The sequence below is a fragment of the Actinia tenebrosa genome, unplaced genomic scaffold (assembly GCF_029948245.1).
Source record: "Actinia tenebrosa isolate PJP-AT-01 unplaced genomic scaffold, QUT_ActTen_1.0 PGA_scaffold12__29_contigs__length_12842862, whole genome shotgun sequence".
In the NCBI taxonomy this organism is placed as follows: Eukaryota; Metazoa; Cnidaria; class Anthozoa; order Actiniaria; family Actiniidae; genus Actinia; species Actinia tenebrosa.
In genome coordinates this window covers 7,848,889-7,871,506 of record NW_028292572.1, presented here as the reverse complement: position 1 = coordinate 7,871,506, position 22,618 = coordinate 7,848,889, and the positions used below count along the sequence as shown (strand labels likewise).

At 35.2% G+C, this 22,618-nt stretch overlaps 4 protein-coding genes across 5 annotated transcripts; 2 read left to right on the top strand and 2 right to left on the bottom strand.

Annotated features, from left to right (window-relative positions):
• The first annotated feature begins 1,199 nt into the window (after positions 1–1,199).
• LOC116286751 (signal recognition particle subunit SRP72) lies at positions 1,200–8,457 on the top strand. Its single transcript, XM_031693362.2, is given in 23 exon segments — positions 1,200–1,350; positions 1,418–1,532; positions 1,825–1,951; positions 2,187–2,252; positions 2,369–2,449; positions 2,657–2,768; positions 2,847–2,878; positions 3,041–3,084; positions 3,239–3,319; positions 3,627–3,684; positions 3,877–4,008; positions 4,600–4,728; positions 5,173–5,245; positions 5,500–5,564; positions 5,659–5,754; positions 6,306–6,415; positions 6,703–6,780; positions 7,082–7,222; positions 7,490–7,533; positions 7,675–7,785; positions 7,996–8,035; positions 8,178–8,297; positions 8,299–8,457. Coding segments are annotated over 23 exon segments (2,031 nt in total). The 5' UTR covers positions 1,200–1,205; the 3' UTR covers positions 8,330–8,457.
• A 2-nt stretch (positions 8,458–8,459) lies between these two features.
• Positions 8,460–15,370, bottom strand: LOC116287835 (uncharacterized). Of its 2 annotated transcripts, XM_089028041.1 has the most exons (13): positions 15,058–15,370; positions 14,717–14,847; positions 14,507–14,565; positions 14,245–14,330; positions 13,720–13,786; positions 13,367–13,429; positions 11,103–11,397; positions 10,873–10,998; positions 10,536–10,627; positions 9,743–9,798; positions 9,287–9,348; positions 9,047–9,173; positions 8,460–8,709 (listed from the first exon to the last, which is right to left on the bottom strand). In XM_089028041.1, exons 1-13 carry the CDS (start codon positions 15,229–15,231, stop codon positions 8,596–8,598), a joined length of 1,452 nt encoding a protein of 483 aa, XP_088884167.1. In that variant the 5' UTR covers positions 15,232–15,370; the 3' UTR covers positions 8,460–8,595. The 2 variants fall into 2 exon arrangements, with proteins under 2 accessions (XP_088884167.1, XP_031550430.1); XM_031694570.2 differs by lacking the exons at positions 8,460–8,709; positions 9,047–9,173; positions 9,287–9,348; ... (2 more) ...; positions 10,873–10,998; positions 11,103–11,397 and adding an exon at positions 11,406–13,059.
• Positions 15,371–15,425: 55 nt separating this feature from the next.
• LOC116287999 (uncharacterized) lies at positions 15,426–18,343 on the bottom strand. Its single transcript, XM_031694747.2, has 7 exons — positions 18,169–18,343; positions 17,861–17,950; positions 17,699–17,788; positions 17,205–17,327; positions 16,889–17,020; positions 15,954–16,070; positions 15,426–15,885 (listed from the first exon to the last, which is right to left on the bottom strand). Exons 1-7 carry the CDS (start codon positions 18,298–18,300, stop codon positions 15,772–15,774), a joined length of 798 nt encoding a protein of 265 aa, XP_031550607.1. The 5' UTR covers positions 18,301–18,343; the 3' UTR covers positions 15,426–15,771.
• A 407-nt stretch (positions 18,344–18,750) lies between these two features.
• Positions 18,751–22,326, top strand: LOC116287741 (kelch-like protein 20). The gene is made up of 2 exons (XM_031694461.2): positions 18,751–20,305; positions 20,808–22,326. Exons 1-2 carry the CDS (start codon positions 18,937–18,939, stop codon positions 21,122–21,124), a joined length of 1,686 nt encoding a protein of 561 aa, XP_031550321.1. The 5' UTR covers positions 18,751–18,936; the 3' UTR covers positions 21,125–22,326.
• Positions 22,327–22,618: the final 292 nt, after the last annotated feature.

The following is a 22,618-nucleotide window of genomic DNA, read 5'->3' as shown; positions in this document are numbered from 1 at the left end:
TAGAATTAATAAAATTGTTCATTCTATTGTTGAATTCATTTTAATTTCGTTTTAGGAATGAAATTTGATTTTCCTTACTCTGAAACATGCCCTGCCTTACTGGGCGCGTCACCAGTAGCGTTCATTTTACCTATCATGGCGTACGCATATAGACTATAATAACTCAAAATAAATAGGTGAAGAAAGACTTATAATCATACTTTAGTTTATTGTTTTCTTTTTAATATATTTTTTCGATTGACTTGAATTATTTTGGAATTATCCCTTAGATTTCAGGATATGTACATCGTTAATCGAATATATCTACAGTTTCATCTAAAAGTCATAATGTCTTGATGTGGTTAAGGCAACTATGGATCTAACTAGAACTATATATATCTTAATACTTTATATCACTATATTTAGTTTTTAGACAAGAGACCATAGTGTGATTTGGTAAATCCTGTGAAATATTCTTTAGGTAGCGCATTTTTGAGTCTATCTGACTAATGCACTCTAATAAGTACACTTTGTTTCCCGTTAATGAAAACTGCTCTATGGTCTCTTGTTATCAAGTATAGTGTTAAGTACAAGCTAGAAATTCACTGAGGTATCAACAACGCGAAGAAACACAAACTACTACAGATACTACACCTACTACAGTTACTACAGGTACTACGGATACTACAGGTACTAAGGTACTACAGATACTACAGGTACTACAGGTACTACAGATACTACAGATACTACGGATACTACACCTACTACAGGTACTACAGGTACTACGGATACTACATCTACTACATCTACTACACCTACTACACCTACTACAGGTACTACGGATACTACAGGCACTACGGATACTACACCTACTACAGGTACTACGGATACTACATCTACTACACCTACTACAGGTACTACAGGTACTACAGGTACTACAGGTACTACGGATACTACACCTACTACAGATACTACACCTACTACAGGTACTACAGGTACTACAGTACTACAGGTACTACGGATACTACATCTACTACACCTACTACAGGCACTTCGGGTACTACAGGTACCACGGGTACTACGGGTATTACACCAACTACATGTGCTGCACCTACACGGATCACTAAAGGTGACACCGAACGATGCAACACAACCACAACACACAACCCCAAGATAGTGCCATTTCGTGTGGTCATACATGAAGGAACGACCTGGAAGGGGGGATCATGTCTCGAGCTGACCATATGCTACAGAAGGCTCATTTATCCAAGATGGCGACCACGTCACCTTCAGTTCCTCAGCTGTTTAGCGAATTAGAAAGGCTAGGAAAAGACGGGAACTTCGCAAATGCTCAGAAAATTGCTAATAAAAGTAAGTTTAGTTACTGATTTATCGATTTGTGTAGTTTTTGTTTGATAATTATATTGTTTTTCTAAAGTTTTGCAAGAGAAACCAAACGACCCGGATGCCTTTCATTGTAAAGTGGTCTGCTTGATTCAACAATCTTGCTTTCGTGAAGGATTGGACGTGATCAACTCTGGTAGTAGGAAAGGGTAAGCTTAACTTTAGTATTACATATGTAAGATTCAAGTCTTGCTTCTAGTTTTCATAAACTGGCATTAACAGAGAGCACCACGAGTTAATATCACAATGGTAAAATTCTAAAGATTCTCAAGTGAACAATAATAATTTATCAGAATGGATATACTTTATCATTAACGTGCATTTTCACGGATCGCCGAAAAAAGAAATCAGGAACTCAAAATAGCGTTTTATAAAAGATTATTATTATTAATACTTTATCATCAGCTGTTATGTATTTTTTGTTTATCCAACTACATGTAGAATAAAAGAGCTGCCCTTTGAGAAAGCATATTGTCTGTACAGACTGAACAGAACTGATGAAGCACTTGATATCCTGAAGACCATACCAGATCAAGGACCTAGAGAAAAGGAACTCCTTGCACAAGTGGTATGTACATTGAATAGCATATACAGTAGTGTAGTATATAGTGTGCCATATTATTACTAGTAAGACAGTGCCTGCATTTTTGGCAAGGACCATACACTGTATGAAGGTGAAATTCTTTAGGCTATGTGGACTACCCCACCACCAATAAGGGCCCATGGTCTTCTGCTATATCTTCCTTGTTTAATACCTTCCATTCATCAACTTACAGTATTTCAATGATTTAATCATATTCTAGCAATATCGACTTGGGCAGTATGAAGAGTGTAGAAGAATCTACAAGGATTTGATTAAAAACTCTCAGGTAAATCAAGATTTAGGTATTTCTGTCATTGTCTTCTTTGTTTCTTATATAGTGATTCATTTATTACTAGTTATTGAAGTATAGAATGATATTTGACTAATACTGTTCATGGATAGGATGACTATGAAGATGAAAGAGAGACAAACCTGTCTGCTGTTGTTGCTGCTTCTAATCAGTGGGGATCTAATCAGAAATTGGTAAATACTAAAATACTAAAAATATTGTCTAAAAATGGCTTCACAGCAGTCATCATAATGAAGGGCTAAACAATACAAATATTTCTCTTTTGAGAAAAAAATGAAATCTCTCTTTAGTATGAAAATATTGTATTGTTTATTACTACTGACACATGCTAACTTTGTCCTGGAAAGCTCATTCATTAGTGAAATAAATCCTTTTTTTAGGTAGAGAATGGTCTTCGTGAGGACACCTATGAATTATGTTACAATTCTGCCTGTTTGTCGTTGGCGAATAATGAGTTTCAACCAGCAAAGAACAAACTCAATCAAGCTGAAGGTATGCCAGAAAACTGGATTTAGGAATTAATATGGGTCCAATAAATTATATTATCTTATTTATATCTTTTTTTCTTAGCTCTCTGTCGTAAAAGTCTTGAAGAAGATCCAGTAAGTTGTTGTTCAGTTTTTCATTTTGTGTATTCATTTCAGCATTTTAATATTTCTTTCTTGGAAATTCTTTTTTTCAATGATGATATTATCTTCATAATTTTGTTGTTGTATGCTTTGCAAGTTATATCAGTTGGTTTTAACTGTAATATTTATCTTTAGGAAACAACTGAAGAAGACATAGATACTGAATTGGGCGTTGTGAGGTAAAGAAAATTTTTCTTATTGAATTTACACTAGCTGATTCCGATGAGTGAAATTTTTAACACTGACATCACTCTGTTATCTGAATGTATACATAAATATTTTATATATAATTCATTATATCAAAGTTTTTTGTTATTTTTTTGGTTCAAACAGGACGCAGCTTGGTTATGCTCACCAAATGTTAGGAAACAACGATGAAGCAATGAAACTATACAACCAAGTTCTAAAATCAAAGTAAGGAATACCAATGTGTCATCATTATCTTAGCAATTTATCTTAGCATAATTTTATTGTATATAAATAGAATGTTTTTATCTCCATAGTACTTATCTTAGCATAATTTCATTGTATAGTGTTTTTTTTAATTGTCTTATTTTAGGGCCTCTATTGATAACAGTTTTTTGCAGTTTTGTAAATACTGAGAGAGTTACCCTGTTTAAATAAAGGACTCTATCTATCTATCTATCTATCTATCTATCTATTATTAATAATTTATTATAATGCTATAAATTCATACCTTTGTATATTTCTTTTGTCGTAGGCCTAATGATGTTGCCCTAGTTGCTGTTGCATCTAATAATGTCATAACATTAAATAAAGTAGGTTATGTTTTTGAAACATTATAAACTTTTGATTTTTATTATATTTTTGGCCTACACATTCAACTGTATTGTTGATCCACCCAACATAGAAACTTTGTTTGGGCTGCCTTTATGGAATGGTGTTGTCATGAGTAACATGCACAGCTTTTCCATGATACAGTATTTTTCATTCCTTTTTATTACGAATAGGAAAGAGATGTGTTTGACTCTAAGAAGAAAGTCAAGGCAACCACAGCAGAGGGTCTAGAGAACAAGCTGACTGACCAACAGTACCAGAAAATGCAGTTTAATAAATGTCTACTCTTTCTGTACTCCAATCAGGTTAGTTCACCTATCCCCCAGCCACCCCTCCCCTACCCCCATCAGGAGATATCTAAAAATACCTCAACCAATCAACTCTAGCAGCTACCAACACCCCAGCCTTCCCACCCCCAACCCCAATCAGATTACTAAATACATCTCAACCGATCAACTCTGCTGTTATCCCACCTTCATCAGATTACTAAATACACCTCAACCAATCAGCTTTTCAACTACCTTAAACTAAGTTATTAAGTTAGTTAGTTACTAAGTTATTACAATTGAATTCAATTATGCATTCCTTTCAAGGTTCAAAGATTGAGGTTATATTTCAAAGGTTCAAACTTATTGTATTAACAATTGTATAACAACCAGTGTAATCCAAATTCAATTACCAACCATTTTAAACTGATCAGCGTAATTCATTATTAGATAAAGGAGTATGTAGCTTACTTTTTTGTTTTTCAAAACCCCGATCTCAAATAAACATTTTGAGGTAATGCCAGATTTGAAATTTTACGATGGTCGTTACCGGTAGTGCAAGAACCAAAACAAGATGGAAATCAAACTTGCAGCATTTTCTAACCTTTTTGGCTGTGTTGATTGTTTCAGCTGGAAGCTTGTGGCGCTATGATCAACTCCCTGGAAGAGAAATATAAAGACAGCGATTTTCCTTGCTTGATGAGGGCTTCACTATCATACAGAGAGAAGCAGTATGACAAGGCTACTAAAGTACTCCAGGTAGGTACCCAAGGAATAAAGAAGAGTGGTTCCTCAATTATACATAACATAATAAGCTAAACTCCAATTCAGCCTGTGAGTTACAATAGCTGTTTCCTGACTTTGATTGCACCTAGAAAATGTTTCAAATATTGATAAAATAGTACCTTTTCTTGAAATCTAGGTGTATTGAATATTAAAATATCACATTGGTGTGGCCATAGTGAGTTAGCCTGAGTTGGTTCTGGAATTTTCTTTGTAAAGTCCAAGAAAATTCTGGAAGCAAAGCAGGCTAAAATGAGTACAAATATTGGGGTCTATATCTTGCACCTCAGTTCTCACTAATTTACTTCATAGTTTAATGTTACATGTTGAGGTCTGTTAGTGAGTCTGTGTCTAAAATAATTGATAACTTATGGTTTAACCCCAGAATGTCTAATAATTCTATCATTGCTTTTTAATCAGGAGTATGCAAGAAAACACCCTAAAACAGCTACTAATGTGAAGATGACGCTAGTACAAATGTACCTTTCTCAAGGTAATGAATTGAATCACAGACTATTTAGTGGATATATATGCAGGGCATACATGTATATAACAGTCAGTCATCAGTCAATATAGGCCAGATTTGGAACTAAATTTCCAAAGAAATCTTTGCCTTGCTGGTCATTTTGACCGGAAACGTTGAGACAGAAATAAGGTGTATTGTATGCATGTGACCGAGCTAAAAATAATTTGGCTCATGATCATGACTGGTCGTTATGTGGTATTGAATACATTGTCTTTTTTCAGGCAATTTACTAGATGCTTGCTCTACATTGCATTCAATTGACGGACTGAGTCACAGGCCAGGAGTGGTGAGTATTTCATGCCGTATTTTATTTTGGGGCTTTCAGACAGTAAGAAATATACTAGTGAAAAGTTTAAAATTTTACGTCTGATTTTTTTCAGGTTTCTGCTTTAGTTACCCTATATTCACAGCTTGGAAATATAGACACTGCAATCTCTGTTCTTGATTCTGCTGTCAAATTTGCTCAAGAAAATAAGGTTTGGATATGTTTAGATTTCTCTGTACATCATCCATCCATCTGTCTACATCCATCCATCCATCTGTCTGTCCATCCATCCGTCTGTCCATCCATCTGTCTGTCCATCCATCCATCCGTCTGTCCATCCATCTGTCTGTCCATCCATCCATCTATCCACCCCTCAATCCCTCCATCCCAACCATTTGCTCTTTTTTCGCAATTATAAAAACACTATAAATACAGTATAGCAATGAGCACACTAGATTTATTATATGTTCACTTATGTGTAAAAATACTAAAATTAATATACACCTACTTGCAAGACCACATTGACATACGAAAATAGAACATAAGTGATTTAGTGAGATAGGAATTATATTAAAAAACAAAAGATCACTGAAGCTGGACTTTTTCTTTTGTCTTTTAATGTATTCCTTTCTCACTAAATTACTGTTCTATTTTCGTATGTCAACGTTCTTACAAGTAGGTGTATATTTGAATATATTATACAAGTTATATTAGACATTTTTCTGAAATATGTTTTGTAACAGTGATTTGGTTGTCTTATAGGATGTTCTCAGTCAGTCTGAAATGATTTCTCTCATGCGTGAAAATGTGGCCTACAAACTCTCTCATGGTCATGCAAAAGAAGCCATAGAAATGTTGGAAAAACTTCACAGGTAACAATTATTAAATCCTGGGAGCAAAAGGTACTTTTAATGATTGGTAGTGTAAGAACAATATATTGGTATGTTTTTCCTTCACCAACCAGTGATATGTTGTATTCCCTCAAGAATGGAATTTTGTGTTCGAGTTTCATCCAATATTAGTTTATCTAATCAAGTGTTAATGTTGAAGAATGAAATAATACTCAAGAGATTGAGGTGATTTGAAATAGGATTGATCAATAGAGTATATTCTATTTGTTCTGTATGAGGTTAAACTTTTCTCCTTTCCTTCCATTCAGGGAAGATCCAAACAACTTAAAGACCCTTGCACAGCTCATCACTGCATATTCTCAATTCAACCCTAAAGAAGCAGAAAAGTATCCTTTAGTTTCAACCTCATATTTTTAAAAAAACTGGTAAATATTAACTTGAGAAATCATTTTTAGCCAATGTTGTACTAATTTTTATATAGTCAGAGTTATATGCAGGTCCACATCAGCCTTTGGCTGCCTGAACTCCAACCTGCTTCAACAAAAAAAGTTGATTGATTGAGAGTAGATAAAATGCAGGTAAATGATCCAACTTGAGAGAGCTTGCATCTATAATACACCCTATACATTATATCCAAATATAACGGTAAGTTTAAACAAGGTTGTTGCAGACTTAACAGAAATATAGACACAGTACAAAGCTGCCGCCATTAGGAAATGAAACCAGTATAGATGTGGATGTCTTGGAAACAAGTAGTGTAGGCTCTGGGATGAGGTATGGGCGAAGACTGGGCCGTACACCAGATGATGCAAGCACCAATGAGGAAAGGTAAGTAAAGCAACAACAATATTTTCATATTTCTTGTTTTCTACTGTACTTGAAACTGTCAAATGAGGAAATTTTAAATTTAGCTATTTTGCCTTAGAACTTATTTTAAAAACCTTCTATTAAGGATCATTCTTGACATGTAGTTTGTTGAAAGAAATGCATCATTCTTCACATTCTGTAAACCTAATATTCAACAGAATATGTTTATCTGAGACAATTTCTCATATTGCCAATAAAATGATAGGAACCATTTCTTTAATGTTGTAGAATGGACATAATTATCAAGAGGAAAAGAAGAAAGAGGAAGAGAGGTTGGTCATGTTAATTTTATGTTCTCTGTTCAGTGTTTACAACTTGTAAAATCTTTTTTACAGTTTGAATTGACATTCCCATAAGAATCGAATGGTCCAGGTTCAGTTTTCGAATGTTATATTTCCAATTGTTTTTACTAGGTAAACTTCCAAAGAATTATAATCCTGAAGTGGACCCTGACCCTGAACGTTGGTTACCCAGGAGAGAAAGATCTTACTACAAGGGCAAGAGACAAAAAAAGACTGCAGTTGGTAAGAAGTGTTATTAGTCCTTTGTACATGAGATTATACCCTGTAAGAAAAGAACACAGAAGGAGAGATCTGAAAAGAGATCACTGAGATCCTTAGCCTATTGGAAATTTCTATAGAGGAGAGGGGAGGTGTGCATATTTTTCTTTGCCCTCATGATGCAGGTACTACCCTTAATAACAGAAAGACTTATTCATGAATAATTTCTCCTAGGTAAAGGCACCCAAGGATCTGCATCAGCTGGGACTGAATCGTAAGTAATAGTAGTAGTGTGTTGTATGGTGATTATCCATGAATAGGTGGACACAACGGCCCACTCTTGAGTAAAGAGACTAATGCTAGGGTATAGCTTTTAAAACTTGATACATGTAACTCTACTTTAATGTTGTTTACAGACCCAAGTCACCTGGAAGTCCTAAGCAATCCTCACCTCCAGGATCACCAGGGGGAAGTGCTTCGGTTCCCTCGAATGTTGTTCCCCCAAGACAACAACAACCACAAGCAGCAAAGAAAAAAACGACCAAAAAAGAAAAAGGGTGGCTGGTAAATAGAACTTGCTTTACCTAGAACTTTGACTAGAACCAAGATATACTGTCTACAATACCTATAGGAAATGAAACATGTATTGGTAATATTAATAGTAATAAGGATGAAATAAAAAAATATTAAAACCAATATTCTTTAAACATTTTATTTAAATTTGGGAAGGTTTTTTTGGCTGAATTTGACATGATAATCTCAAATATATTAAATTATAACGATGACAGTTTTCAAATAATTCTTTTCTTCATTCTTTAAATACTTTGGTGACATTTAGTTCTTCTTTACTATTTGTCCTTTAGCAAGAGCTATTTCTTCTCCTGTATATGCTCGTAGCCGATACTCTAAAGCTTTTTTTTCATCCAGTTCCTTCTGAAAATTTTGAGCCTATGAAAACAAAAAAAAATTTTTTTGAACAAAATTAGGTATTTTTTAAATCTATTATTTTAGTATCTTGTAACTCTCTTCTCAAAGACTTTTATATCCCCCTTCCATTACCATGCCTAAAACTTCACTAACTCTTCCAGACCAAAAATGCTCCTCCCTCCCCCCCCCCCCCCCCCAAAAATGCTTCCCAAAAAAATAATTAATTCATGGGTGGATAAGTGTATTCTCCGGCAATGATGATAAGCTCTGCTGCTATGAATTATTATCAATACTTCAAGTTTTTTATGTTTATGCAAGAACATTTAATTCACTATCGGATAATGGTGACAATAGTTACCAGTTCAAGATTTCGTCTTGCTGAAGCAAGTTGATCTGCAATGTCTTCATATGTTTTAGTACGGTGTTGCTGTATCTTTTCCATGTGTACTTTTATTCTACCCTCCAGCTTATTATCATTCAAGGCTCTGTTGATTAATCAAAATGCATTATTACAAAAATATGTAATACACTGGACCTGAACATGTCAGTCCATTGCTCCCTTTTAGTTAGTTCCCTTAAGAATTACTTTCTAACTTACGTTCTTAATGCATCTTTGTCTTTATCGTCCAGTATCTCTTTCAGCTTTGCTACATATTTTGACTACAATAGAGAAAAAATGAATATATTTTAGAGTTGATTTTGTGGCACCTATTGCATAGAACCAAAAGATTCATAATGTTCATAAGGAATGCAGATGGAGGCTATGATGATTTTAGTTTTTTTCCCACACAGGTTTTGGAAGCCCCCCCTCCCGCCAAATGTCGTGTATCATTTTCCTGGCCCCCCTCATAACATATCCCAAAGAAAAAGGTAAAATACCATAACCCACTATCAGGATTTTTCAATAGCCTCCCCCCTTAAAACTTAACATGGGAAAACATGCCCCCCCCCCCCCAAATATCATCATAGCACTACCCCTCCACAGAAATAATTATGAGCACTCCCTAATTTGATACAGTTTATAGCAAAATTACATTTTGATAGAGTCACTTACGTTTGGCTTTTCTTCTTTCATGTTATTTTCTGTACCATAAGGTGCATTAACATCAACTAATTAAAAAACAAAAAAAAGACATTCTTTAGTGCACACAGATCCCGGGGGGGGGGGGGGGGTACTCCGCCAGGATCTGGGTAGGGGTGTTCCGCTGGGATTCTGAAAGGGGTACCCTGTTTATGACAAAAAAAACTCAAATTTGTAGACCCTGTTTATGACAAAAGATATAATTTATTGCACTGAGTTCCTGTTTCAATTATCATACCAGCTCTCGTATTGTTTTTTTACGACCATTATAACCAGTTTCGGTCAATACGAAAGTAGAAACCCTGAATATGACAGGAAACTCAGGAAGAACTTGGAACTTGAGTGAAATTGCATACCCTGTTTATGACAAGAAGCTTGAGAAACCATACCCTGTTCAGCGGATCATCCCTGTATAGTCCATATACGGGAGTACCCCCCCCCCCCCCCCCCCGGGACACAGATAGCCTTGAGAATACAGCCGGCTCACATAGAACACCAGTTTAAACATAAACTAATAAAATGAAAACAACATTCTTTAGTGCATATACAAGTAGACTTGCAAATACAGCCAGCTCACATTGGACACCAGTATTACAACACCCGAGAGAGACGACATCTTTCTTGGGGATTGTAAACTGCAGCGTATGATGTAAGGAAGATGTATTCTCAAGGTATAGCGTGCAATCAAACATGAAGAATATAGTTTCAACAATAATAAAACTTCAGCTTTTGGAATGTTTGAGGGATATCGCTTGGAAGGCTTTACCTTTTGGTGGATTCTTTAATGTAGCTAACTGTTGTTTTTGCTGTTTTATTCTTCTTGTCTTGTCACGCCAATCACTCAGTGCCTTCTTATCTCTAAGATTGCAAACAAAATATACCACCATATTTCAGAAATAGATAAAGTATATTCTTAGTCTTGTATGCAGATGTCCTGAAGGTCGTCACACAACACTTCTCTTCTTGTAGGGAGTGCAGAATTACATGACATCTCAAAGGATGTCTGTATAAAAGATTAAGTATAGTTGCCTTATATTTAGAAACTTCTAGTTAAGTCACTAGGGCTGACATCACATGGGTTACTGATATTCAAAAAGACTTACTTTAATTTTTGTAAAACAGAGTCTTCTTTTTCATTCAGAATAGCAGTGATGGCCATCTGTTGATGCTCAGCAATTTTTGCTTCATAATCTGGAAATCTTGGTGATGCACTTGCATTGTACCTTGTTCTATATAATTTTAAATTTTAAAAAATCCAGTCATCAGATGGATTGTAGCAAAATATACTCACAGGAATAGTGATCAATAGCATATATAGGTCTTTATAACATACCGGTCAAATGCTGGACTTTGTTTCTTTTGCATCGTTGGACGTGAAAGTCTTCTTGGGCCATTTGCAGGACTATTTGACATTTCTTCGATGTTTCTTTCCTTGCTCCAAGAGTGACGCCTTTCACGCTCAGCAGAATGCTGATAAGCTCTTTGCCTATCATACTGCATGCGTATTTGGTCTGGCCTAGAAGGAGGACGATGAAATGACACCGGGGTGTGTGTTGGTCTGAGATCTGGATCAGCTGTTTCAGTGCTTGTTTTTCTTCTTGGTAGTGACCAAGATGAATGCTCTTTAGCTAAACAAGCATATATCATTTTGTTATGGGATTTGACTTAATCCATACTGTTTTATGTTGTAATCAATGTACACATGAGAAAATATCAATAAGTCTGTACTTTTCTGGGAGCTTTATTGGTTACTCTAGAAGTCAATACTTACCACTGAGTTGTTTATTTTTGATGGGTGAGGGAGAAGGCTAAGTGCACATGGAAAATGCAGGATATTATTAGCTAAATAACTACACATTCTGCCTTCTATAATATTAATTATTTATTGGTGCTCAGTGCTCATAAAAATACAATGAAATTATAATATGTTTATATGCCCTATCTACAATATCAATAAAAATATCTATATAAATTTTTCAATCATACTGTATCAATATCCAACGATTTCTAAAGATATTACAGTATTTGTCTTATGCTCATAAATAAAGTCTGTTGAATGCTAAAAAATACTTTTTAAAAATATTAATTTGCAGCAACTAATATCCATTTTTACAGAGTAGATCTAGAAAGACTGTAAAAAGCACATCTTATAGAGTAGGTGGTCTGGAAGTCATGCATGCATGTTATAGTGATGGAATTCTTTGGAATTCGTTTATCACTGTGAATACAATTCTCTTGTAAACTTCATTCGCCATCAATGATTTTTCTCACTTTGTTCCTAGTGATAGGACTCATCCTGCCATCACTAGATAATTTGAATTTACACAGCACGCTAGCCTCAGGAACTTTTCTCAGATAGGGGCTTGTCCTACTCATCATAGGTCGCCAGCACCCATCATATATCCCTGTGTAGTAGTGGACTGTCAATAATCCAAGTCTGTCAGCTGTGGAGGTTATCTTGCCCAAGCATGGCTGCCCCTTTATGTAGAGCTTGTCAGGCACTTGGATTGCTATGAAATCACCTTCGTTTAGCTTTAACGAGAACGGAGCATGTATTGCACTTTCTATTTCACCAGGATGAATTTTTTTGCTTGTCTCTTGATAGTTTTGTGGCATGGCAATTCTCTCATCCACATTCATGTCACTGGTTTTCAAAGTGATTTCTTTTATCGTATTGTCTCTATCACTGCTGTTTTGTGTCTCAATAAATGGATTGTCTGGCTTGCGATGAGATGGCTTATGATTTACAGCTTGAGTATCATGGCTCAATGCTAAATGATGTGGCTTGCTATCTTTTGTTTTGAAATTCTGTTCAGTATTCTTAGTGGGGCTTTGTCCTCTTGACTTTCTTCTCTTAGCATGCTTAGCATGTACACTTGGTTTTGCACCATGCTCAGCTTTTCGTTCTGATTTCTGTGACTCTAAGCTTTGCCTGATGCTAGAGTCACTATGTTTTTTACTCCTTGCACCACTGAAATTGTCCTTTCTTTTTCTTTCTTCCAGTGATGCAAATAATTCTTTCTGTGGTGAATTTCCTCTTGGTATCTCCTTCCTCTGTCTCTTAGGAGATTTTAAACTAACCTCTGGTTCACTAACTTGAAAATTATTTTTAGTTGTATTGGGCTCAAATTGCTTGGATTTTAGTCCTCTCAGTACATTCTCGTTTTCGTGGAAAGTTCTATTCCGTGATCTTTCTGCTGCTGCCTGGAATATCGGTGGCAGTTTGACCCTTTCAACCTTCACCCCTTCATCTTTAACCAGCTCTTTTTCTTCATCAGGGACAATGGCAACTAAAAAAGCAAAAAGGAGATGGATATCAGCACTTCTTTTCTTTTATTCAGTTTGAATTTTTCACTTTCCCTCTTGTTCACAAAGATGGAAATCCAAAAAAATACTTTTCCAAAACATTAAGTAAATAATATAAAAATCTAAAATTTCAAACAGGGGTTTTTAATTTTCTTTTATTAAAAAAATCTGATATCCATAACTCCAGTAAATGCTTTTATAGTTACCTGAAGGTATAAAATGTTTATTTACTCAAGTAAATCCCCTGATATATATAATAAAATGCTTTCTTATTCCTTGCGTGCTACTTACTTTGATAATCTCTGCTGCCATAGCCCAAATCTTCTTCACTTGAGGACTGCGACACTTCTTTCACTGTAACAAAAATAAATAAGTACATGAATGAATAAAGGTTTCTGTTATGGTGTATATTATAGATTCCTAGGCTAATTACAGTTTAATAGCCTTGTACATAATGGAATGAAAGTATCAGAATTTAAAATACAGTTAAATTACAGTTTAATAGCCTTGTACATAATGGAATGGAAGTATCAGAATTTAAAATAAAGTAAAACTCATGCACACTATTCCTGTAGCACAGTGTTCTTGGTATACAGCATAGTACAATTATAATAAAAATGATAGATATGCATAAAGCAACTTACAGAAACTTTCCTGGCCATTAAGACCCATTTTTTCTGCATACTTTTCTCTGAGAAACTTTAATACCTCCTAAATAAAACATTTCAAAAAGATAATATTAATCATATTATAAAATTGACAAGAAAAAATCTAGTAGTCGGTGTTGAAAATAACCAGATATTGTAATAACAATTTTATAATATAATATATTTTATTGATAAGTAAGGATTTTGAGATTAATTCTTGGTTTGCAATCAATCCCAAGAGAGCATAATAACAAAAGGGATGTCCACCATGTTGGAAGATATAACAAAAGAATTAATTGAAAAATCTTTTGTCGAATTCTTCCAACACGGCAGCTATGACGTCTATTGCAAACGAAGAATAATAATAAGAATAATCATAATAAGAAACAATACAGACAGTAATTCACAACGATTAAAGGTCATATGATGAGGTCAGCATGACCTCGAAACGTTGTGAATTACTGTCTGTATTGTTTCTTATATTATTAATATATTTGATATATTTATAATAACTGATAGTACCTGTGTTCCTCTCTCTAGAACTTGCGAGGGAGGCATCTCCAAGGGATTCGATGTCAGATTTAAGCCACTTAAACATTTAGCAAACCCTGTGACAAAAAGAGGATTAAATGTTATTAAATATATAGCTTGCTTGATTAAAACAATATAATAACAAAAATAATTTTCACTTCATAAATTTACATTAAAAAGTTTACGCGAGGTAAAATGGACACTACACAAAAGAAAGTAAAACTTGTTTGACAAACATAGTTATTTATATTACCTAGCTCTAGAGGAAGTTCTTTAATTTCGTTTCCTTCAAGAAGAAGATTCCTTAGACATCTTTTGACAAGAAGAAGAAAAAATAATTCAAGATTCAGTGATATTATTTTTCATCTACATGTATGGCATAGTATGGCTGAAAAATATGGCTGCCTGATCAAAGCATAAAAAATGTAAGAACAATTCTTGCTCACAATGAATTTTAGAATACCTGTGTGATCCTACTGAAGTTGGTATTTCACTGATACGATTATTTCTCACGTCCAACCATTTTAGATTAGGTAGATTCTCAAAGAATCCTTCAGGAAAAGCCGTTATTTTGTTTCCCTCCAAATACAGAAACTACAGAGATAAAAATAAGGTTAACGGACTGTTTTGTTTTATGAATCTTTTGAAGATAAGAATCTTTTTCAATACTAGTTGCTCATAGAGGATAGTTTAAAAACAATAATTTTCTATAACAAAGAAAAAGCTTCAAAATGAGCGCCATAATTTCGACCGATAACAACGAAATTTTAATCCTAAAATAGCTCACGATTATAAGTCACTTACCTCCAATTGCGGTAAGTCTAGAATCTCAGATGGTATTTCTGTAAGATTTTTACTTCCTAAGTCAATTGTAGTGTTTCCTAAAGCTATAGCTGTCTTTATAAGCTGCTCAACGCGTTTTAGACCGCTTTCTTCGCCGACCGCCATCTTGTTATGATGCTGCTTCCCCTTTGACATGTTGTCATAGTAACAAATAACAAAGTTTTTCCGATGATCAATCGATAAATAATCGGAAAATGACGATCGCGTCAGTCTCGTCAGTTTACGTCTCGGTTCGACTCGGAGATGTCTCGGAAGACAATGAGATAATGGGGTAATTTAGTCCAATTTAAAATATAAATAGCAGCAAAATTATACATTTTGTTAATTCAGATGTGTTTTATTAATCAAAGAGTAAAATAAACTATATGATCTTTAGTGGTTTTTTTTTCCATTTTTTTTTTCCATTTTCTCTCCCCCATCCACTGCATTCCACCTCAAACTTCATTGTGGAGAAGACTTCTGAATACTACCCTATCAATATTCAATGTCTAACATCATTTTCCTACACTTCCATCTACTTAAATATATTAGGTTAATTAAAAATACTAAACCCATGCATAAATTATCCCCAGCCCCAATCATAAAAATATATTATTTCATAACGTTATAGTTACGTACAACAAGATTCAAGTACGTTCCCTGCTGACAGAGTCTTACAGGTGATATTAAAAAAAACTATTGTTTTTTTCTAGCATAAATAAGTCCCCACTTTTGGTCCCCATCTTGACACCTGACAAGCTTATCCTTCCAGCCTTTAATGAGAGCATCATAATCTTCCTGTGTGAAGTCCTAGTAAAAGACAGAAACCTAAATTTATTGACAATTTATTACAAGTTTGATAAACTGGAGCAACTTACTTTGAGAAATTCTTCTTTATTTCCCTCTACTCTTTTTACTTCTTTTTGAAGCATATTAGTGAATTGCTGTGTTCTGTCTTCAGCTTTTACTTCAATAAAACCAACATTTTCAATCATCTATTTTTAAAAACAAAACATAATTGACCATATATATTGTTTGAAAATACTTATTGGGTCATGCATGTCATTTCATACTCTGCGAAACCTGGATACCTCAATATTAAACCAGGCTTAGATGCATGATTATATATGAACAAACATTATTCTCTCACTGTGAGGTATTAACAGCACAATTAGTGATATAATTGACCTATAACATTATGATGTCACAGCTTGTTTACATGGCCAAGAATGATAGGAATTTAGGCAAAATTTTCTTTTGTTTGGGATATTTAGTACAACATTTATCTGTTATCACCTTTCCCTGTCTAATAATTATTAACCATTTTTTATTGTGATTTAATTCGTTTTGATGCTATTTTGCCCCCTCTGGCGACCATGATCCATAGCGTTAAAACAATAGATTGCTTTGATGTGAAGTCATAGTGTTATAGGGCAATTAAAGGCCGGGTTTTACAGGAACATAAGCTAACTTAATAGTTCTTTCCTGAATTCACTTGAGTGACCCAAAAATCTATGGTTCCAAGTCAAGCTAAAACTTTATAAGATACAGTAAATCGATGTAATAACATATCAAGTTTAACCTTGACTTGAAACCATTGTTTCTTGGCTATTCAAGTGATTTCTAAAAAGAACAATTATGTGTGTGTGTTACTTATTCTTTTTAACCAACCTTTATGTAACTTTAACAGAAATTTCTCTAATGTATCTTTGTGGGCAAAAATGCCATTACTTACTTGGACCCCTGCCTGGATTAATTAAGCCTAAATAGAAGTTTCTAGTACCACTTTTTATTACAATGTTTTTCATTATACCTTTCCATAACTTGGAACAGTTAGTAAGTGATAGTGTCTTTGTTTGACGTAAGCTTTGAACCTGTCTGAATGCTCTCCTTCACCACAACAATAGTCAGAAATCAACAGCTGCCCACCAGGTTTTAACCATTTCTGATGTCAGAGAAATAATAGGTCAAAAAACTGAAATAGAAGTATAGTGAGAAAAATGCTGAACAATGATAAACATTATTTTATGCATGATTCTTTAAAGGCATAGCTTTCATTAGTTTTTCTTTATATCCTTGTAAGCCTCATTAGTCTTAATACTGAGAAAAAAAGAAATGAAGAGTCTTACCAGAAAATTAGCAAAAAGTTTCTCTTTCTCTGCAATGTGCAAGATAGTGTCTCTACTGTAGATTACATCAAATGATGCTGGCTCATAAGTCGCTGTAGTTATATCAGCTATTAAAAACTCTACCTGATGATCAAGAAGGAGGCAAAAGATCATTTCTGTACCAGATTAGATATAAATGACAAAAAGCTTTAACACCCTTGTTGGTGGTGGTGGAGGTGGGGAGGAGAGGGGGTGCAATTTCTGTGCTTTCTTAAAAAGATGAAGACATAATATAGTAGATCTATATCTAGTATTTTCCTTTAAAAAAAAAACATTTCCTGTAGGGAGAGGCTCCAAGACTAAACCTAGAATATTATCCTGACATATATAGCCAGTCCTTGGTAATAGGGAGGGGATTTTACTCTCTTACTAGTAAGTCTCCATCCCTATCCCATTAGGCTGACTACACAGGCTACTATTAAGGTTCAGGATGGTAACAATAAAACAATTCTAACCTTTTCACAGTCCATTTCTACTGCACGTTGTTTTCCAATGTCAATCATATTAGTTGACAGATCAACACCAAGGACATCAACACCAAAATTCTTGCAACAAAAAAAGAAATAAACTGCAACAAATTATAAATTAATAGAGTAGACAATATTTATTAGCGGTACCTTAATCATGAAAAAAGCACTTCCTCCAATTCCACAACCAACATCAAGGACCTTTTGACCTGGCTTTAAGTTTAGCATCATGACAAACTCCTTTGAAATTTAAACAAAAGGAAATATTATAGGAGGTGCTTGTCCTGGCCTTGGAGATAGCTAGGTACTATTCGCACTTCTTTTAAAAACATGGCATTATTATAGACTTCATTTCATGCAGCCCCCTAGCCGGTGTTTACGCAGGCCACGTCCCCCATACAAAGGTCCTAACCCATCAGCTTCCCTACCCCACCCCCATCAATATCATTATATAGTACCTCTGTAGTTTCTGCTCCACCAGTACTTACGAAACCACGACCAAATAGCTTTTCGTATCGCAATATTCCATTGCTTGAGTACTGATTTTCGTCAAGGAATTTTTGAAAATCTTTCTCTTCTTGTTTGGTCATGTTGGTTTGTGTTGATTGTACCCCAAAGACGTCCCAAACTCTTTCAATTTACACTTTGATTTTGAAATTTAAAATATAGCGTCCTGCTAAGCTTTTTTTTTAGCAGAATAAGTTATTTAACAATTGTAGCTTTGAACCAAAAAGCTTTAAAATTCGCAAACTTAACTTTCCCCAAACTCGTGATTTGTTATTCACTTCTCTTGTTGCACCACAGGTAACCCAATCTTAACATTGCACATATAAATACAGCGAGTGACAAATTACAACGCTCAGTCTAAAATACAATCTCTTTAGCCTGCATAGCTAGTGATTTAACCCTTTTAGCATGACGATATATTTTTTTACCTTCAATTCCTTGACGGGACTTTTCAATGTAAAGTCTGGGTTGCCTGTGCTGTTTGGATATGCGGGCTCAATCAAGTCAGCAGTTTCACGCGTTAAAAGTTTTTTTTTTAGATTGCACGTTCGATAATTTCTTTTGTTGTGAAGCGATAATTTTTATTTATTTCGTGATCGCTCAATGATAGTTTTCTGTTCGTCACGTTCCATTGGACCATCTTCCTTCTGTCACGAAACGCATTTTTCAGATAAGTTTAACAAAACTTTCCATCAATTTTTGTATTCCTTATCTTCACCATGTCAACCATTCAATATATTTCTAGTAGCAACGCACAGCGTACTCTTCTGGGACTTCACGCCATGTACGAACTACAAGAGCTCTGTGATGTGATTCTAGAAACAGAGGATGGTTTCTCTGTGTCGGTACATCGTAATGTTTTGGCCGCGTTGAGTCCGTATTTCAGAGCGATGTTTACTGGTCGTTTAGCTGAGAGTTCAAAAGAGAAGATCAAACTAAGAGACATAGAGGGCGAGTCACTACAAGGGATCATCAAATTTATGTACACTTCTTCAGTGTCCATTAATGATGACAGCGTGGAGAGCTTGTTGAAAGCAGCGCGTGTCTTCCAGTTGATCGAGATCGTCAATGTATGTTGTGAATTCCTAAAAGAACAGTTACATCCCTCGAACTGTTTGGGTATCGCAGCCCTTGCTGATAGATTTTCCTGCGAAGAACTTCTTGATGAAGCAAACAAGTTCACTGTTAAAAACTTTAACGAAGTCGTCAAGTTTGATGAGTTTAAACAATTAAGATTAGAAGAAGTAAAGACTCTTCTTTTAGATGAGAATATTTCCGTGCGCTCTGAAGAAGACGTCTATCAAGCTGCAATTGATTGGCTTTCTCTGACGTCAGAGCCCAGGAGTATGTACACTGCTGAAGTGTTAGGGTGTGTGCGTCTACCAATACTGTCACCTGAATATTTAACCACAAATGTCATAAATAATAAGCTTCTCGAAGGTAATGACGAGTGCCAGCTCATGGTTAAGGAGGCAGTTGAGTATGCCTTATCACCATCATCCGAAAAACGCAAACATGGTTATGTAACTAGGATGCAACCTCGCATGCCAACAGGTTTTGCTGATGTGTTGGTTGCGATAGGAGGTCTGTTTTCAGGTGAAGCAGTATCCTCTACTGAGAGGTACAATCTTTACACAGATGAATGGTTTACATTCCCAGCTATGAGGACCTCAAGATATGGTTTTGCTGTAACTCAAGTTAGAGGCCGTATCTACTGTCTTGGTGGCTACCATAATGGCCAGTTTCTAAATACAGTAGAAGCATACAATCCTGAAGACGACTCTTGGGCCTTGCAAAAACCCATGTTTACCAAAAGAAAGTACTTTGGAGCAGCTTGTTTATGTGGGAAGATTTATGCTGTTGGAGGGTCAAATGGACAAGAGCGTTTGAAAACAGTTGAATGCTATGATCCGTTCTCTGACCAGTGGACATTTGTTGCACCCATGTTAACACCTCGAATGTACCATGGTGTGGTTGCTCTTGGAGGTCTGCTGTATGCTGTTGGAGGGCACAGTGGAGCTAACAGACTAAGTTCTATGGAGTGTTATGATCCACAAACAGATGTCTGGACACCAGTTTCTTCAATGGGTAAGTATGATGTTCAGCCTTTCATGCAAAGATCAAAAGGTCTTGGGCTTCCTATGGACAAAAAATTGAGAGCACATCTCTTATCTTTTCCGAGTACTGTGTGGACATTTACAGCGCAATATGTGTTCATGATATACATATAATGACCTTACTTGAACCTATAAGTTGATGTTTTAGGGATATTAATCATTTTGCAAAAATGCCTTTTCTCACAATTCATTTAGCACAAGTTCTTTTGCACAAGTACAATAAAATTAATAAAGTTGGTATTACCATTTGACAAACTGAATAAAAAACCTTCTCATCCAAAAATGCTCAGACAAGGCAATCTCTACTGAATCTAAAGGGGAGTAATTCAGAATCCCATTTTTCCATCCAGTTAATAAAATTACTTTTTCCCCAAGGCAATATTAAATATAAGCAAATCCAATATTTCACCTTCTCAAACCCTCTCTTTATGCCACACTTACACCACCTCTAAATGACTACCTTTTTGTTACAGACAAGCCAAGGTCAGTTGCAGGAGTCGCAGCTTTAAATGGAGTGCTATATGTCATAGGAGGGTTTGATGGTTATAATTACCTCAAAGATGTTGAGTGCTACAATCCTCAGACTGACACATGGACAGTCTTGCCATCACTCAACAGACCGAGGTCTGCGGCATCTGTTACAGTCATGAAGGACAGGCTCTTTGTATTGGGTGGATTCAATGGCCAATTTCTTGACAGCATGGAAATATTTGATCCAAGAATCAATGAATGGAATTTTGCTTCGAGCATGTCTATACCTAGAGTCCATTTTGGAGTCACAGTTATTTAACTGTTATTCGAATTTAGTCAAATAAAAATTGTTATTAATATTTTTTTCTGCTCCAGAATTCTAGCAAATAATGTTAGTGGAAGGAAATCAAATAGGAGCAAGGTTGGATCCAGGGGGTGCATTGGGTGGCTAGCTATTGAAAAATAATAAGAATAACGACCTAAAAAGGAAGCTGGTGATGCATTTCTAGGAAACAGTCACCCCCTTCGAATCTTTCTGTTTTTTATTTATCTTTAAGTATTTTATTCTCCACCTGCTAAGGACATTAGGGTGTTGATTGGTCCACGTAAGTCCTCAGGCAAAGTTTTCGATGGACCTCCCAGCTCAACACCATTAAATGCATTATATTCTCAATTTTCTTATATATATATATATAACTAGGTGTTTAAAAATATGCTGAGGAAAAATATTTTTTGCTGTTATTTTTTATCTTTTTATTGAAATGTGTTTACAAGTATCAGAAGGCATATACATTCAACTCTTTTGCTGTTTACTTTTACGTTTATATAATAGGTTCTTGAGTGAGCAAAGGAGTGAAAAAAGAGTGTTTTGAAGAAAAATAAATATGACAAATAGCAACAAATTTTAAAATCCTAGTCTCCAGAAGCTCTCTCGATCCAGTGCTTTTCAGTCTTGGTTTAACATAGGTTTTGAGAAGCACTGAAGCAAGGGAGCATCTGGGACCCAAGGTACAATAGAGGTTTTGCACCATCATGTGCTGGTGCCCATAATATAGCTTGGACTGCCTGTGGTTTGATGGCAGAACAATAGAATCCCTTTGCTCTTGGGAATTGAATTCTTTCTCATGTAAAACGATTGTATTGTTCCTGCCATCTAACATGGCTGCCATCATGTGGTGGTGCAAAACCTCTATTAATTTTAATGTAAAAGAGAAAAATTCCAAAATCAATGGATATTGGTTCAATTGTTAGGAATTCCAATCTAATAGTCAATATACATGACCAAAAAGTTTATTCCACTAAGATAAATCAAAATTGAATATCCTTAAATCCCTCCAGGGCCTAATGGACAACCCGTACTCCTCTTTGGGAGTATGTTTATTTAGGAATAAATATTTGTTCATTGAAACTCAATGTTAGTCGAGTGCTTTAACTTTAAAAATAAGTCTATTTCTGTAAGCCTAATATATAATACGTCTATTTCTGTAAGTCTAATATATTAAAAATAATTGTTTTAACTAATCCTTAGAATATCTTATTTTTGAGACCTTTTTTGAAAATGTTTTTGCTTACCTATGAATAAACACGGCTAAAAGCAGTATTTTTCCGCCATTAAAAAAAGCCGGCGTCATGTTTCAAGTTTTAATTTTGCAAAATTTAGCAAAGTAAACAAAAATTACTATATGAATCCAAAAAGGTCGCAATATTGTAGCCAAGAGGCTACGCCCTTGCGAAGGTTGCAACGGTCCAGATGTGAGCCACATATTGATTTGAAACGTCATGTTTTTACACGCGTGGAAACCGTAGTCTCTTG